This window comes from Gorilla gorilla, chromosome 20 (genome assembly GCF_029281585.2).
Source record: "Gorilla gorilla gorilla isolate KB3781 chromosome 20, NHGRI_mGorGor1-v2.1_pri, whole genome shotgun sequence".
In the NCBI taxonomy this organism is placed as follows: Eukaryota; Metazoa; Chordata; class Mammalia; order Primates; family Hominidae; genus Gorilla; species Gorilla gorilla.
In genome coordinates, this window is record NC_073244.2 from 25,682,554 (window position 1) to 25,698,917 (window position 16,364).

Below are 16,364 nucleotides of genomic sequence, written 5' to 3' on the forward strand. Positions count from 1 at the left end.
GATGGGGTTTTGCCATGTTGCCCAGGCTGCTCTCAAACTCCTGGGTTCATGTGATCTCCTGCCTCAGCCTCCCAAAGTGCTGGAATTATAGACATGAGCCACTGTGCTTGGCCTTTTTTTTTTTTTTTTTGAGACGGGTTCTCACTCTGTGCCCAGGCTGGAAAGTACAGTGGTACAATCATAGTTCACTGTCACCTTGAACTCCCAGGCTCAAGCGATTCTCTTGCTTCAGCCTACCCAGTAGCTGGAACTACAGGTTTGTGCCACCATGCCTGGCTAATTTTTATTTTTTTAATTTCTTTTTATTTTTATTTTTTGAGACAGGGTCTCACTCTGTCACCTAGGCTGGAGTGCAGTGGTGTGATCTTGGCTCACTACAACCTCCACCTCCCGGTTCAAGTGATTCTTGTGCCTCAATCTCCCCAGTATCTGGGACTATAGGCACCTACCACCACACGTGACTCAATTTTTTTTTTTTTTTGAAGTTTAGTAGAGATGGGGCCAGGCTGGTCTTGAACTCCTGGCCTCAAGTGATCCACCAGCCTCGACCTCCCAAAATACTGGGATTACAGGCATGAACCACCATCCTCAGCCTACTTTTCCTTTAAAAAAAAAAATTATATGTAATCCCAGCACTTTGGGAGGCCAAGGTGGGCTGATCATGTCAGGAGATCAAGACCATCCTGGCCAACATGGAGAAACCCCGTCTCTACTAAAAATACAAAAATTAGCAGGCATGGCGACACGTGCCTGTAATCCCAGGTACTTGGGAGGCTGAGGCAGGAGAACTGCTTGAACCTGGGAGGTGGTGGCTACAGTGAGCCAAGATCGCACCGTTACACTCCAGCCTGGGCGACAGAGCCAGACTCCATCTCAAAAAAAAAAAAATGTATATATGTATATATCTCCATCCTAGTGGGTGTGAAGTGATATCTCATGGTGGTTTTGACATTGACAATGAGCATCTTTTCATGTGCTTGTTGGCCATTTGTATGTCTTCTGTGGAGAAATGTCTGAGCTCCCATGTCCATACGAAGGGTGTGGCCCCAACATCAGAGAAGGAGCCTTCAGCATTGGAATGAGAGGGGGTGTCAGGGAATGATCTCCCAGTTAAATCTCTTCCAGAAACAAAGAAAAGACATTAAGATTTGGCCAGTGTGGTAGCTCACGTCTGTAATTCCAGCATTTTGGGAGGCTGAGGCGGGCAGATCACTTGAGGCCAGGAGTTTGAGACCAACCTGACCAACATGGTGAAACCCTATCTCTACTAAAAATACAAAATTAGCTGGGCGTGGTGGCGCACGCCTGTAATCCCAGCTACTCAGGAGGCTGAGGTGGGAGGATTGCTTGAGTATGGGAGGTGGAGGTAGCAGTGATCCGAGATTGCGCCATTGCACGCCAGCCTGGGCGACGGAGTGAGACCCTGTCCAAAAAAAAAATAAAAAAAAGAAGTCAATATGGGAGGTGAAAGGGTTGGGAGAGCAGAGCCTCAGGAGGAGGGGCCAGGCATGGGGAGAGGGGTGATCTCGCCCCGCAGTGGCCTTGGATTGGGCCCTCTCTCTGGTGGGCTGGCTGTGCTCATGGCTGGTAGGCCTTGGGCCAAGGCCAGCCCCCACTCACGCTCCTATCCCATCTCCCAGACACCGAGGGCTGTGACCGCGGCTGGCACAAGTTCCAGGGCCACTGTTACCGCTATTTTGCCCACCGGAGGGCATGGGAAGATGCCGAGAGGGACTGCCGCCGCCGCTCCGGCCACCTGACCAGCGTCCACTCACCGGAGGAACACAGCTTCATTAATAGTAGGGGCTCTGGGGAGGGGGCCACCTGCCTGGAGGGTGGGCAGGGGTGGCACTTGTAGCCCTTTTGCCAGGGCATCGCATCCCTCCCCTGGTTTTCAAGACGTCATCTTTCCAAAGCTGTGTTCATTAACGCAAGCCCTGACTGCTTCTTAATGCATGAAATCTGTCAATTCACTTGTTAATTCATACATTCACTTCATTCATTCATTCATTCATTCACCAAATATTTACTGAGCACCTGCTATGTGCCAGGCACCATTCCAGGAATATTGACACAGCACAGCAGCAATCAAGGCTGACTTTGCTCTGTCCCCAGGGAGTGACCATTTCTTGGGGAGGATATAGACAAACAAGTAAATATCTAAGTAAATAAGTCTATACTGTAATGCAACGGATCCTATGTGTGCTGATAACAAAACAGGGCCAGGAGATGGAGGGTGATGGGAGAAGCATCTGTAATGTGTTCAAAGACCTAGGAGAGAGACAAGTGTTCCATTCATGTAATCCGGGACTTATTGATTTATTCATTATCCCTCTGCCTTCTGCTCATCCATCCATTTATTCTGTTTATTCCGTTTGCCACCATCCCATCCCTCGTGACTCCTTCGTTTCTTCCTTCCCTGATTTGCTTCTTTTTCCTTGATGTATCCCACTGGGCCTCTCCCTCCTGAGCGACTGGCTCGCGCCTTCTCACCTATCTGCCCGTCCAGCGCCCACCGGTGTCTCCTGTCCCCTACTTCTCATTTCTGCAAAGATGCGACAGTGCCCGGGTTTACTCCTGCTTCTCCTGGCCACAAACCCTGGCATAGCCTGGGCCTACTTCCGGTTCTTCCCATGCCTCGCCCCCCTAAAAGAGGGTAGCCAGAGTCCCCACTTGTGGAGGGTGGGGTGAGGATGCACCTCCAGCCTACACTGAGGCTGGGAGAGGGGTTCATGCCTGCCCCCTACCCTCCTCCTCCTTCCTTTCCCTCCTACCTCCCCATCTTCCCTCCCACTCCTCCCCCTCCTCCTTCTATACCTCTTCCTCCCTCTTCCCCATCCTCCCTCCCCCTCCTCTCCCTCCTCCTTCCATTCTTTCTCCTCCTCCCTCCTACTCCTCCCCTTCTCCCTCCTCTCCTCCCCCTCCTCCTTCCACTCATCTTCCACCTCCTTTCTCCTCTCCATCCTCCCTCCCCTCCTCCCTCTCCTCCTCCCATTCCTCCTCCTCCTCTCTCCTCTCTTCCCCCTTCCCTCCCCCTCCTCCTTCCACTCATCTTCTTCCTCCTTTCTCCTCCTCATCCTGCCTCTCCCTCCTCCCATTCGTCCCCTCCTCCCTCCTGCTCCTCCCCAGGCCTCCTCCCTTCTACTCCTCCTCCTTCTCCTTCCTCCCCCGCTTGCTCTTCCTCCTCCCTTCCACTCCTCCTCTTTTCTCCTCCCACTCCTCTCCCTCCTCCCTCCAACTCCTCCCCTCCTCCTTCCATTCATCTTTCTCCTCCTTTCTCCTTCCCTTCCTCCTCCCTCTTCTCTCCCTCCTCCCTCCCATTCCTCTGCCTCCTCCTTCCATTCATCTTTCTCCTCCTTTCTCCTTCCCTTCCTCCTCCCTCTTCTCTCCCTCCTCCCTCCCATTCCTCTGCCTCCTCCTTCCACTCATCTTCCTCCTCCTTTCTCTTCCCCATCCTCCCTCCCACTCCTCCCCCTCCTTCTTCCACTGATCTTTCTCCTCCTTTCTCCTCCCCCTCCTCCTCCCATTCCCCCCCTCCTGCTCCTCATCCTCCCTTCCATTCCTCCTCCCTCCTCCCCATCCTTCTTCCCACTCCTGCCCCTCCTCCCTTTCACTCCTCCTCCTTTTTCCTCCCCCTCATCTCTCTCCTTCTCCCTTCCTTCCCCCTTCCCTTCTCCAGCTCTTACAGAGGTTAGGGAGGGCATCTGTGTACTCCCTCACCTCTGTAAACTTCACTTCTATCTCCTTCCCTCTCCACCTCAACCTCCAGCCCACCTCCAGGCTGGGGAAGGGGCTGGGTCTTCTCCTCCCATACATACCTCACCCAGCCCCCAGCCCACAGAGAGGCTGAGGGAGGGGCTCTGGGTCCTCCTCCATCCCTGCACCCGCTTCTTCCCTCTTCATTTCCACCTTCTAGATCTTTCCCCCCACCCAGCCCACTTCCAGGCTGGGGAAGGTGAGGAATTCTTTCCTCCCACACCCTACCCCACCTCACCTGCAGCCTGCGCCCTGGGCCGGGAGAGGCATGGGTGAACACCCAGACCCACAACCCCCGACCCTGCAGGCTTTGGGCACGAAAACACGTGGATCGGCCTGAACGACAGGATCGTGGAGAGAGATTTCCAGTGGACGGACAACACCGGGCTGGTGAGTGGCAGGGGCTGCGGGCCTAGGCTGCTGAGCCACATCAGCCCTGCCATCTGGCCTCAGTTTACCCTTTTGTGCAAAGTTATCTCAATTGGGTGTCAGAGGTCTCTAGTGGCTCCAAGATGCTGGAGTTGGCAAAGGAGCTTCAAGTGAAGCCTAAACCTTCTCCCCTGACTTCCCCAGCCCAAGTAAACAGACCGCGCCCACCAAGCTGCAGAGGTTACAAACCTGAGACTAGGGTCTGACGCCTCCCCTATTCACTCTGCCTGGTCCCCCAGCCATGGTCTCTCAAATATTCTCATTTCTAGCCTGGGCATGATGGCTCATGCCTGTAATCCCAGCACTTTGGGAGGCCAAGGTGGGCACTTGAGACTAGCCTGGCCAACATGGTGAAACCCCGTCTCTACTAAAAATATAAAAATTAGCTGGGTGTGGTGGCCCACGCCTCTAATCCCAGCTACTCAGGAGGCTGAGGCGTGAGAATCGCTTGAACCTGTGAGGCGGAGGTTGCAGTGAGCCGAGATCACTCCACTGCACTTCAGCCTGGGTGATGATAGAACGAGATCCTGTCTCAAAAAAAAAAAAATGTATATATATATATGTATATGCCAGGCTGGTGGTCCATGCTTGTAATCCCAGCACCTTGGGAGACTGAGTGAGGAGGATCACTTGAGCCCAGGAGTTCAAGGCTGCAGTGACCTGTGATCATGTCACTGCACTCCAGCCTGGGTGACAGAGCGAGACCCTGTCTCTAAAAACATCCTCCCTGCTTCAAGCCCTCCCAGACTCTCCATTGTTCTCAAGATAAAAATTCCCCTTCTCCCGCTGTGGAAAAATCTGGCGGTTCCTCACACGGTTAAACATAGAAGCTGGGCACAGTGGTATGAGCCTGTAGTCTCAGCTATCGGGAAGCTGAGGCGGGAGGATCACTTAAGCCTAGGAATTGGAATCCAGCCTGGGCAACACAGTGAGACCCCCGTCTCTAAAAATATAAAAATAAAAATAAAAAGTTAAACATAGAGTTACCACATGACCCAGCGATTCTACTACTACATACATACCCAGAAGAATTGAAAACAGAGATTCAAAGTGGTACAAAAATGTACATTATTCGGGTCATGGATACACTAAAAGCCAAGACTTTGCCACTAGACGATATATATTTTATTATGTGCATATGCATATAATAAAATTGCACTTGTACCTTTTAAATTTATACAAAGAGGCCAGGCACAGTGGCTGATGCCTGTGATCCCAGCACTTCGGAAGGCCGAGGCAGGCAGATCACTTGAGGTCAGGAGTTCCAGAACAGCCTGGCCAACGTGGTGAAACCCCATCTCTACTAAAAATACAAAAATTAGCTGGGTGTGGTGGCATGTACCTGTAATCCCAGCTACTTGGGAGAAGGAGGCAGGAGAATCACTTGAACCTGGGAGGCAGAGGTTGCAGTGAGCCAAGATCACACCATTGCACTCCAGCCTGGGCAACAGAGCAGGACTCCATCTCCAAAACAACACAAACAAACAAAAAATTGTACTAAGGAAGAAAAAGAGGCTGGGTGTGGTGGCTCACACCTGTAATCCCAGCACTTTGGGGAGGCCAAAGTAGGAGGATCGCTGGAGCCCAGGAGGTTGAGGCTCCAGTGAGCTATGATTGCACCACTGCACTCCAGCCTGGGTGACAGAGCAAGACCCTGTCTCAAACAAAACAAAACAAAACAGGCCAGGCATGGTGGGTGACTCACGCCTGTAATCCCAGCACTTTGGGAGGCCGAGGTGAGCGGATCACCTGAGGTCAGGAGTTCGAGACCAGCCTGGCCAACATGGTGAAACCCTGTCTCTACTAAAAATACAAAAATAGCTGGGTGTGATGGCACATGCCTGTAGTCCCAGCTACTTGCGAGGCTGAGGCAGGAGAATCACTTGAACCTGGGAGGCGTAGGTTGCAGTGAGCTGAGATCGCGTCACTGCACTCCAGCCTGGGTGACAGAAGGAGACTCTGTCTCAAAAAACAAACAAACAAACAAACAAAAACTTGTACATGAATGTTCACAGCCCCACTATTCACAATAGCCAAGGTGGGAACAACCAAAATACCCATCAACAGATGAAGGAAGAGACAAAATGTGGTCCATCCATGCAATGGAATATTGTTCGGCCATAAAGGAGAAGTTGGCCAGGTGCGGTGGTTCATGCCTGTAATCCCAGCACTTTTGGAGGCCAAGGTGGGTGGATCGCTTGAGTCGTGGAGTTTGAGACCAGCCTGGGCAACATGGCGAAACCCCATCTCTACAAAAAATTCAAAAATTGAGACAGAGCGAGACTCCGGCTCAAAAATAAAATAATAAACAAAATGTGGAATGAGCCAGGCATAGAAGGCCAGCTGTTGTATGATTTTTTTTTTCATGAAGCATTCAAATTTAGAGACAGGAAGTAGATTAGTGTTTGCCAGGGGCTGGGGTCCGGAGAAGGGGGAGTCACTAGTGCTCAATGAGTACAGAATTTTGGTGTGTCATGATGAAAAAGTTCTGGAAATAGACTGTGCGGGGTGGCTCAGGCCTGTAATCCCAACACTTTGGGAGGCCAAGGTGGATGGATCACAAGGTCAGGAGTTCAAGACCAGCCTAACCAATATGGTAAAACCCTGTGTCTACTAAAAATACAAAAATTAGCCAGGCGTGGTGGCGTGCACGTGTAATCCCAGCTACTCAGGAGGTTGGGGCAGGAGAATCGCTTGAACCTGGGAGGCGGAGGTTGCAGTGAACCAAGATCACGCCACTGCACTCCAGCCTGGGCGACAGAGAGAGACTCCATCTCAAAAAAAAAGAAAAAAGAAAAAAGAAAAAGTTCTGGAAATAACAGTGATGGTTATGCAACATTGTGAATATAATTAGTGCATTAAACTGCATACCGCCTCTTGAACCCGGGAGGCGGAGGTTGCAGCGAGCCAAGGTAGCACCACTGCAATCCAGCCTGGATAATAGAGACTCTGTCTCAACAAAATAAAAATAAAAATAAACTGCACACGTAAAAATTGTTAAAATTGGCCAGGTGCGGTGGCTCACGCCTGTAATCCCAGCACTTTGGGAGGCCAAGGTGGGTGGATCGTGAGGTCAGGAGTTCAAGACCAGCCTGGCCAACATGGTGAAATCCCATCTCTACTAAAAATACAAAAATTAGCTGGGCATGGTGGCCCATGCCTGTAATCCCAGCTACTCAGGAGGCTGGGGTAGGAGAATTGCTTGAACCAGGACCTGGGAGGCGGAGGTAGCAGTGAGTGAGATTGCACCACTACACTCCAGCCTGGGCTCTGTCTCAAACAAAACAAAACGAAACAAAAATGGTTAAAATTAGGAATTATGTGCTATATATATTTTGCGCTATATATATTTTGCAACAGTTTTTAAAAATTCACTTCCTTTCCTCTGATGCAAGGTCTGGTCCCTCTCTACTCTCTGAGCACACCCCAGCCCCATCACGCAGCTCCAGCCCCACTGGGCTTTGTCTGTTCCTCAAGCAGAACAAGTTCAGTCCTGCCTCTGAGCCTTCACACTGGTGGTTCCCTTTGCTAGGAATGCTGTTCCCTGTCTGAACCCTTACTATCTTTTTTTTTTTTTTTTTTTGAGATAGAATCTCACTCCATCACCCAGGCTGGAGTTCAGTGGTGCAACCCAGCTCACTGCAACCTCTGCCTCCCAGGCTCAAGCGATTCTCCTGCTTCAGCATTCCGAGTATCTTGGGACTACAGGCGCGCACCATCATGCCCGGCTAATTTTTGTATTTTTATGAGAGACAGGGTTTCACCTTGTTGTCCAAGGTGGTCCCAAACTCCTGACCTCAAGTGATCTGCCCTCCTTGCCCTCTCAAAGTGCTGGGATTACAGGCATGAGCCACTGAGCCCGGCCTTGAATCCTTACTATCTTTGATTGTTTAACTCTCACATTGCCTCCTCAGGGAAGTCCTCCTGGACTTCGGGCTGAGATCACCATTTGTCCCACCATGTATCTTTTTTTCTTTTTCTTTTCCCTTTTTTTTTCTTTTTTGAGGCAGAGTCTCGGTCTTGTCACCCAGGCTGGAGTACAATAGCGCAATCTCAGCTCACTGCAACCTCTGCCTCCCGGGTTCAAGCAATTCTCCTGCTGGGATTACAGGCGCCCACTACCACGCCTGGCTAATTTTTTGTATTTTTAGTGGTGATGGGGTTTCACCATATTGACCAGGCTGGTCTCGAACTCCTGACCTCAGGTGATCCGCCCACCTCGGCCTCCCAAAGTGCTGGGATTACAGGCATGAGCCACCAGGCCTGGCCTTGTCCCACCATTTATCTAACACTGATTCATGTTGAAAGTGAACTGGGTGCGGCCGGGCACCCAGGGAGGCAGGAGGACCAGGGAGGGGAATGTTGCAGCCTCCAAACCAGAGGAATGGTGTATTGGATTACAGTGGTGGCCCCTGTCAGGATGGGCAGGACAGTGGCCATTGTAGAGATGGGAACACTGAATCCCTGTGAGTTTGAGGGGTCTGGCCAGGGGAGTCCCACAGCAGGAATTGCCAGAACCTGGGCTGGAACAGAGGTCCCCTGAACAACTCCCTGCCCTCTATTCCTGCAGCAATTTGAGAACTGGCGAGAGAACCAGCCGGACAATTTCTTCGCGGGTGGCGAGGACTGTGTGGTGATGGTGGCACATGAAAGCGGGCGCTGGAACGATGTCCCCTGCAACTACAACCTACCCTATGTCTGCAAGAAGGGCACAGGTATGCTGTGCCCCCTGCTTCTTTTCCTCTCTGTCACTTTTGCTCACTGGTTCTCTGTTGCCCAGGCTGGAGTGCAGTGGCATAATCATGGCTCATCACGGCCTCCACCTCCTGGGCTCAAGCAATCCTCCTGCCTCAGCCTCCCGAGTAGGTGGGACTATAGGCATGCACCAACATGCCCAGCTAATTTTCGTATTTTTTGTAGAGATGGGGTCTTGCCATGTTGCCCAGGCTGGTCCCGAACTCCTGAGCTCAAGCGATCTGCCCGCCCGTCTCAGCCTCTCGAAGTGCTGGGATTATATGCATAAGCCATTGTGCCCAGCCTTGATTCATTTTTTCTTTTTCATGAAGCATTCAGAGTACGCAAATTTAGAGACAAGAGGTAGATTAGTGTTTGCCAGGGGCTAGGGTTTGGGAGAAGGGGGAGTCACTAGTGCTTAATGGGTATAGAATTTTGGTGTGTCGTGATGAAAAAGTTCTGGAAATAGGCCGCTTGGGGTGGCTCACGCCTGTAATCCCAACACTTTGGGAGGCCAAGGTGGGTGGGATTATATTTTATTTTTTTAATTTATTCTTATTTTGTTTTTACTTATTTATGTTTTTGGAGACAGTTTCACTCTTGTTGCCCAGGCTGGAGTGCAATGGCATGATCTTGGCTCACTTCAACCTCTGCCTCCCATGTTCAAGTGATTCTCCTGCCTCAGCCTCCCGAGTAGCTGGGATTACAGGCGTATGCCACCACGCCCAGCTGGTTTTTATATTATTAGTAGAGACGGGGTTTCACCATGTTGGCCAGGCTGGTCTCGAACTCCTGACCTCAGGTGATCCACCCACCTCGGCCTCCCAAAGGGCAGGGATTACAAGCATGAGCCACTGCCCCTCGCCTTCATCTTTTTAAGTTGGTAAATGTCAGCGCAGCCAGTTCTCACCTTCCATCAGCGTATGAGAGTGCTGGTTTCCTCCCACCCTTGCCAACTCTGCACATTCTTGAACTTTTGTTCTTTGTTCATCTAAGTGGGAAAAAATAGTATCTCATTGTTATCTTAGTTTGCATGCCTTTAAGGATGAGAATAACCAGTTGTTTTTTGTTTGTTTGAGATGGAGTCTCACTCTGTCATCCAAGCTGGAGTGCAGTATTGCGGTCTCGGCTCACTGCAACCTCCGCCTCTGAGGTTCAAGCGATTCTCCTGCCTCAGACTCCCGAGTAGCTGGGATTACAGGCACACATCACACCTGGCTAATTTTTTTTTTTTTTTTTTGTATTTTTAGTGGAGACGGGGTTTCACCATGTTGACCAGACTGGTCTCAAACTTCTGACCTTAAGTAGTCTGCCTGCCTCAGCCTCCCAAAGTTCTGGGGTTACAGGTGTGAGCCACCGTGTCTGGCCTAACCAACTGTTTATATGTTGACAGCCTGTTGGCATATATTTCTTTCCCTGTGAACTGTCAATTCATCTCTTTTGCCCAGTTTTCTACTGACTTGTTGATCTTACTGATTTTTAAGAGATCTTTATATATGAAAGAAATCATTTGTATACATTTGTACATCCACCTTTCTTTTATACTTTGGTTTATTTGTGTTTCCATTTCTTTGTCAATTTTCACATCCTCCCCCCCATTTATTCATGTATTTATTTATTTATTTTTGAAACAGGGTCTTGCAATGTTGCCCAGGCTGGAGTACAGTGGCATCACGGCTCACTGCAGATCACTCGAACTCCAGGGCTCAAGTGATCCTCCTACCTTAGTCTTACCAGTAGCTGGACTACGGGTGCACACCACCATGCCTGACTCATTTATTTATTTATTTATTTATTTATTTATTTATTTATTTATTTATTTTGAGACGGCATCTTGCTCTGTCGCCCAGGCTGGAGTGCAGTGGCGATCTCGGCTCACTGCAAGCTCCGCCTCCCAGGTTCACACCATTCTCCTGCCTCGGCCTCCTCAGCAGCTGGGACTACAGGCGCACGCTGCCACACCCAGCTAATTTTTTGTATTTTTAGTAGAGACGATGTTTCATTGTGTTAGCCAGGATGGTCTCGATCTCCTGACCTTGTGATCCGCCTGCCTCGGCCTCCCAAAGTGCTGGGATTACAGGTGTGAGCCACCGCACCCGGCCCTTATTTTAAAATTTTTTTGTCGAGACAGGGTCTTTCTATGTTGCCCAGGCTGGTCTCAAACTCCCAGACTGAAGCAATCCTTCCACCTCAGCCTCCCAAAGTGCTAGCATTACAGGCCTGAGCTGCCGCACCCAGCCTTTATTTGCTCAGATAATTATTATTGCCGTCTGTCTCCTTCATTCCCATTGTGCCCTATGTTTGGTGTAAGAATTAGAAAGTGAGGTGTGTCCGGGAGGTTGCTGTCCCTAAGGAGCTGCTGATTTGGGTAGAAGAGACAGACAGACACAGTCACTTCCAGCCCTGTGAGATCAGAACTGGGCAGAGGCAGGGACCTGTTGACGAGCTGAGGGGGGTGTCATTCCCAATAAAACTCAAAACTAGTTTACGGCCGCCAGGCATGGTGGCTCATGCCTGTCATCCCAGCACTTTGAGAGGCCGAGGAGGGAGGATCGCTTGAGCCCATGAGTTCAAAACTAGCCCGGGCAACATAGTGGGACCCCGTCTTTACAAAAAATCTGAAAATTAGCTAGGCTTGGTGGTGCGCACCTGTAGTCTCAGCTACTTGAGAGGCTAAGGTGGGAAGATCCCTTGAGCCTGGGAGGTTGAGGCTGCAGTGAGTTGTGATTGTGCCACTGCACTCCAGCCTGGGCGACAGAGGAAGACGCTCTTTTAAAAACAACAATAACAGCCAGGCACGGTGGCTCATGCCTTTAATCCCAGCACTTTGGGAGGACAAGGTGGGCAGCTTATCTGAGGTCAGGAGTTCAAGACCAGCCTGGCCAATATGACAAAATCCGGTCTCTACTATAAATACAAAAATTAGCCAGGCATGGTGATGCATGTCTGTAATCCCAGCTCCTCGGGAGGTTGAGGCAGGAGAATCACTTGAGTCTGGGAGGCAGGGGTTGCAGTGAGCCGAGATCACGCCACTGCACTCCAGTCTGGGAGACAGAGTGAGACTCTGTCTCAAAAAAAGAACAAAAAAATACAAAAATTAGCCAGGTGTAGATTACAGGCAGGTGCCTGTAATCCCAGCTACTTGGGAGGCTGAGGCAGGAGAATCGCTTGAACCAGAGAGGCGGAGGTTGCAGTGAGGCAAGAGCGCGCCACTGCACTCCAGTCTGGGTGACAGAGCGAAACTCTGTCTCAAACAACAACAACAACAACAACTAGTTCAGCCCCAGATGTGAGCACCTCTCTCACTAGAGATTCCTCTGTCCCAGTGCTCTGTGGTCCCCCTCCGGCAGTGGAGAATGCCTCACTCATCGGTGCCCGCAAGGCCAAGTACAATGTCCATGCCACTGTAAGGTACCAGTGCAATGAAGGATTTGCCCAGCACCATGTGGCCACCATTCGATGCCGGAGCAATGGCAAGTGGGACAGGCCCCAAATTGTCTGCACCAAACGTAAGTAGCTTCTCCCAGAGATCTCAACATAGGTTTTTGGTATTTCTAGTTTCCAAGTAAGACATCCTATTTCTCCACACATTGATCTGGCTTAATGTCTGCCTGATAATACAGCCTTGCAGATAAGTGAGAACTTACCAGCCTGTCTGATGTTTCCTTCATTTGTGTGTGTGTGTGTGTGTGTGTGTATGTGTGTGAGAGAGAGATGGAGTTGTGCTCTGTTGCCCAGGCTGGAGTGCAGTGGCACAATCTTGGCTCACTGTGTCTCAGCCTCCTGAGTAGCTGGGATCACAGGTTCCACTGCCATGCCCGGCTAATTTTTGTATTTTTAGTAGAGACAGGGTTTCACTATGTTGGCCAGGCTGATCTCGAACTCCTGAGTTCATGTGATCAGCTCACCTCAGCCTCCCAAAGTGCTGGGTTTACAGGCGTGAGCCACCACACCTGGCCTGGTTTTGTTTTTTTTGAAACAGAGCCTCACTCTGTTGCCCTGGCTGGAGTGCGAGGCTCAATCACAGCTCACTATAGCCTCATCCTCCCAGTCTCAAGGGATCCTCCAAACTCAGCCTCCCAAATAGCTGGGACTACAAGCATGTGCCGCCACGCCTGGCTAATTTTTTTATTTTTGTAGAGATACGTTCTCGCTATGGTGCCCAAGCTGGTCTCAAACTCCTGGCTTCAAGAGATCCTCCCACTTTGGCCTCCCAAAGTGCTGGGATGACAGGGATGAGCCCTTGTGTCTGGCCTCTTTCCTCTACTTTCTCTCCCAAGGACACCCACTGCATCAGGCCACCTGCCTCTCACCACCTTTTGTCCCTTCCCTGTCCTCCCTCACTTCCCTGCAGCCAGACGTTCACATCGGATGCGGCGACACCACCACCACCACCAACACCACCACCAGCATCACCACCACAAATCCCGCAAGGAGCGCAGAAAACACAAGAAACACCCAACGGAGGACTGGGAGAAGGACGAAGGGAATTTCTGCTGAAGAACCAGAAAGAAGAAAGCACAACACCTTTCCCATGCCTCCTCTGGAGCCTTCGCCTGGGGAGACAGAACCCAGAGAGAAACAAGAGAGTCCAGAAGTCCCTGAACCCCAAACCACATCCCCCACACACATAATCCTTTGTACAAAGCTCCTCTTTTCCCTTTTTTTACATACACAAGATCCTCTTGGCAGGTGGAGCCAGGTGTCTGAAAAGTTCATTCTCGTCTGGCTGAACTCTGGGAGTGTGTCCCAGCTGAGGGAAGCACAAGTAGCAAAGCTCATTGGTCTGTCTCTTGTTTGCCAGGCTGATTGAAGCAGGCCTTGATGAGGGTGCATGAGTGTATGTTTGCATTCACATGAAGGAATTGCTTTTCACACCAGAAATTCAGACTTAGTCAATGTTGGCTGAATTCCTAAATCCAGGAAGAAGCCTGGACATAGGGTCATTAGCTTTGGGAATAGAAGGCTACACAGAAGCACACTGTTTTTGAACTTGACAACAGCTCTCCCTTTACCCTGGACTTCAGCCCAAGTTCTGTCTTTGGTCTTGGTGGATAAACACACAGTGTGGAGATCCCACATACTGCATTTTAGGGATGTTTTTAGGACAACCTCCCTCCATGCCTTCAGAGTTAGGAGTGAGAATGATCAAAGCAATATGTAGGTGATGGAGGGAGAGTGTATTGCTAACCCTTCCAGGTCTAGTCCAGCGCTGAGATTTGGTGGTTCTGCATGTGTGATGAATCTCTTTCACACAAATAGACGAGAGGATATTTAGGGCTAGATGAGCCCAGATTTCTTCCCCCTCCATCTCTCAGGGAGACAAAGAACCTCCTTCCTGGACCAAGGAGGTGCTGCCAAGTTTTCTAGCCCAGTGCCCATACCCAGTCCTTAAGCAGACATTGGTAGTGCCCCTGCCCTGGGTCCCACTCCTGCCCCACCCCACCCTTGTCCCTGGCCATTGCCTGGTGGTCTAGAAACACTTAAAACTTGAAGTAGTGACACCTACCTGCAGTCATATTGTAGAGAGATGCTCAGTGTTAAAACTGAAACACACACACACACATTTTTCTCTTGTAGATTTTAATTTTTTAAGTGGGAAAGAACTCACCTTGCCTTCCTCCCCCAAATGTGCAACCTGTAAAAGGTCTCTCCACACCAGGGGCCAGGATCCAGTTCCCTCATCTCTGGCAGGAAAGATCCACAGCTTTTCCTCCGTGTATGTTACTCACTTTCAGCAGTCTGGGTAAAATCTGTGGATCAGGGTTAAAAAAACACCGTGGAGAATGGCCCTCTTCAGGAAAGAAAAATAAGCAAATGAATGGTCCACCTAGGGGTTCAGTAAAGAAAGAAATGTGTTAACTGAGCCTGAATCCCTTCTGGGAAGTAATAAGGACCATTGACAACTAAGAAGTAGACACCATGCTAAGGACTTACATACAATCTCCTTGAATCTTCTCAATAGCCCATTGATTTAGAAACTGTTACTTTCCCATTTTACACACAGTGAAACTGAGGCTCAGATATAAAGGAAAGGTACTGGCTTGAAGTCACAACCACGACAGGAGTAAGGATTTGGAATAAGGATTTGGTCCTGTTTTCTGGACCAAATCCTTACTCTGGCTCTCCTTACACTTTCTCTCCATCACCAAATCCTTACTCCAAATCCAGAAGTCAGAGCCAACTCCTATCTTGGTTCTGACCCAAATCCTGCTCTGGACTCTGGAGAGGAGATTGAAACATAATTGCACCCTCATACACATTTAGGAAATGCTTAAGAAGTGTAAACTGAACCTTTATCCTTGTCTTCAATCTTCCTCCCTGTAGACATCTATCTTATTATGGTTATTATTCAGAAAACCCAGGGATACAGGTTTGTCTTCTCACTTTGATAACTCTTCTTAGTTTAAGATAATAATAATAACACATCTTTGGTCATCTATGTCACACAAAAATTTTCCTTTGTTTGCGGGGGGCTGGGGATGCAGTGTTTTTTGGGGGGTCTTGGTTTATGCTCCCTGCCCTTGAGCCCCTCAGCTGTTTGCCCTGCCCCCACCTCGGCTCCACGGTGGGAGGGGGCTCTGGTCTTTTCTAAAGTGGGCGGTTTGTCTTTTGATCTTTCTCTTTTGGATGTGCGTGTGTGTCTGCGTGTGCCATGTGCGTGGCACGCATATGAGTGTGTGTGCGTGTGAACGGCTTTGGGTCCTGCTGGTTTTGCTGTGAGCTGCAGTGTTCTGTGGGTCTGTGGTATCTGACACTGTGGACATTAATGTACTTCTTGGACATTTTAATAAATTTTTTAACAGTTCAACCTGCCCGTCACCACCTGATACCTTCATTCATTCATTCATTCAGCAAGTATTTACCCGAGCAGCTATTGTGATCCATGTACTGTACTGGGTGCTGGGGAGATAGTGGTGAACAGAGAAGGTTTGGTCTTTAGTGGGTAGTCACAGAAGGCTTCCCAGAGGAGGGGAATGGAATCTAAAGAAGAAGTCGCATTAACTAGATGAGGATAGAAAGAAAGGAAAGGCATTCCACTCAGAGGAAAGAGTGAAAGCAAAAGTCTTCTTGCAGAAGGGAGCGGGTGCAGTGGCTCATGCCTGTAATCCCAGCACCTTGGGAGGCTGAACCAGGCGGATCACAGGGTCAAGAGATCGAGACCATCTTGGCCAACATGGTGAAACCCTGTCTCTATTAAAAATACAAAAATCAGCTGGGCATGGTGGCATGCGCCTGTAGCCCCAGCTACTCAGGAAGCTGAGGCAGGAGAATCACTTGAACCCAGGAGGCAGAAGTTGCAGTGAGCTGAGATGGTGCCACTGCACTCTAGCCTGGCAACAGAGAGAGACTCCGTCTCAGAAAAAAAAAAAAAAAAGAAGGGCTCACTCAAATCAATACGAAAAAGACAAATCCATTAGCCAAGCAGGCAAAAGATATAAAGA

At 49.9% G+C, this 16,364-nt stretch overlaps 1 protein-coding gene across 2 annotated transcripts in view; it reads left to right on the forward strand.

Moving 5' to 3' along the window:
- NCAN (neurocan) overlaps positions 1-15,730 on the forward strand; it is a 40,345-nt gene extending 24,615 nt beyond the window's left edge. For both annotated transcript variants that reach the window (XM_019016562.3, XM_019016561.4), the window contains exons 11-15: positions 1,641-1,799; positions 4,064-4,146; positions 8,756-8,900; positions 12,246-12,428; positions 13,274-15,730. In XM_019016562.3, the coding sequence (XP_018872107.3) occupies positions 1,641-1,799; positions 4,064-4,146; positions 8,756-8,900; positions 12,246-12,428; positions 13,274-13,419 (716 nt within the window). In that variant the 3' untranslated portion in view covers positions 13,420-15,730. The remainder of the gene's footprint in view (positions 1-1,640; positions 1,800-4,063; positions 4,147-8,755; positions 8,901-12,245; positions 12,429-13,273) is intronic.
- Positions 15,731-16,364: the final 634 nt, after the last annotated feature.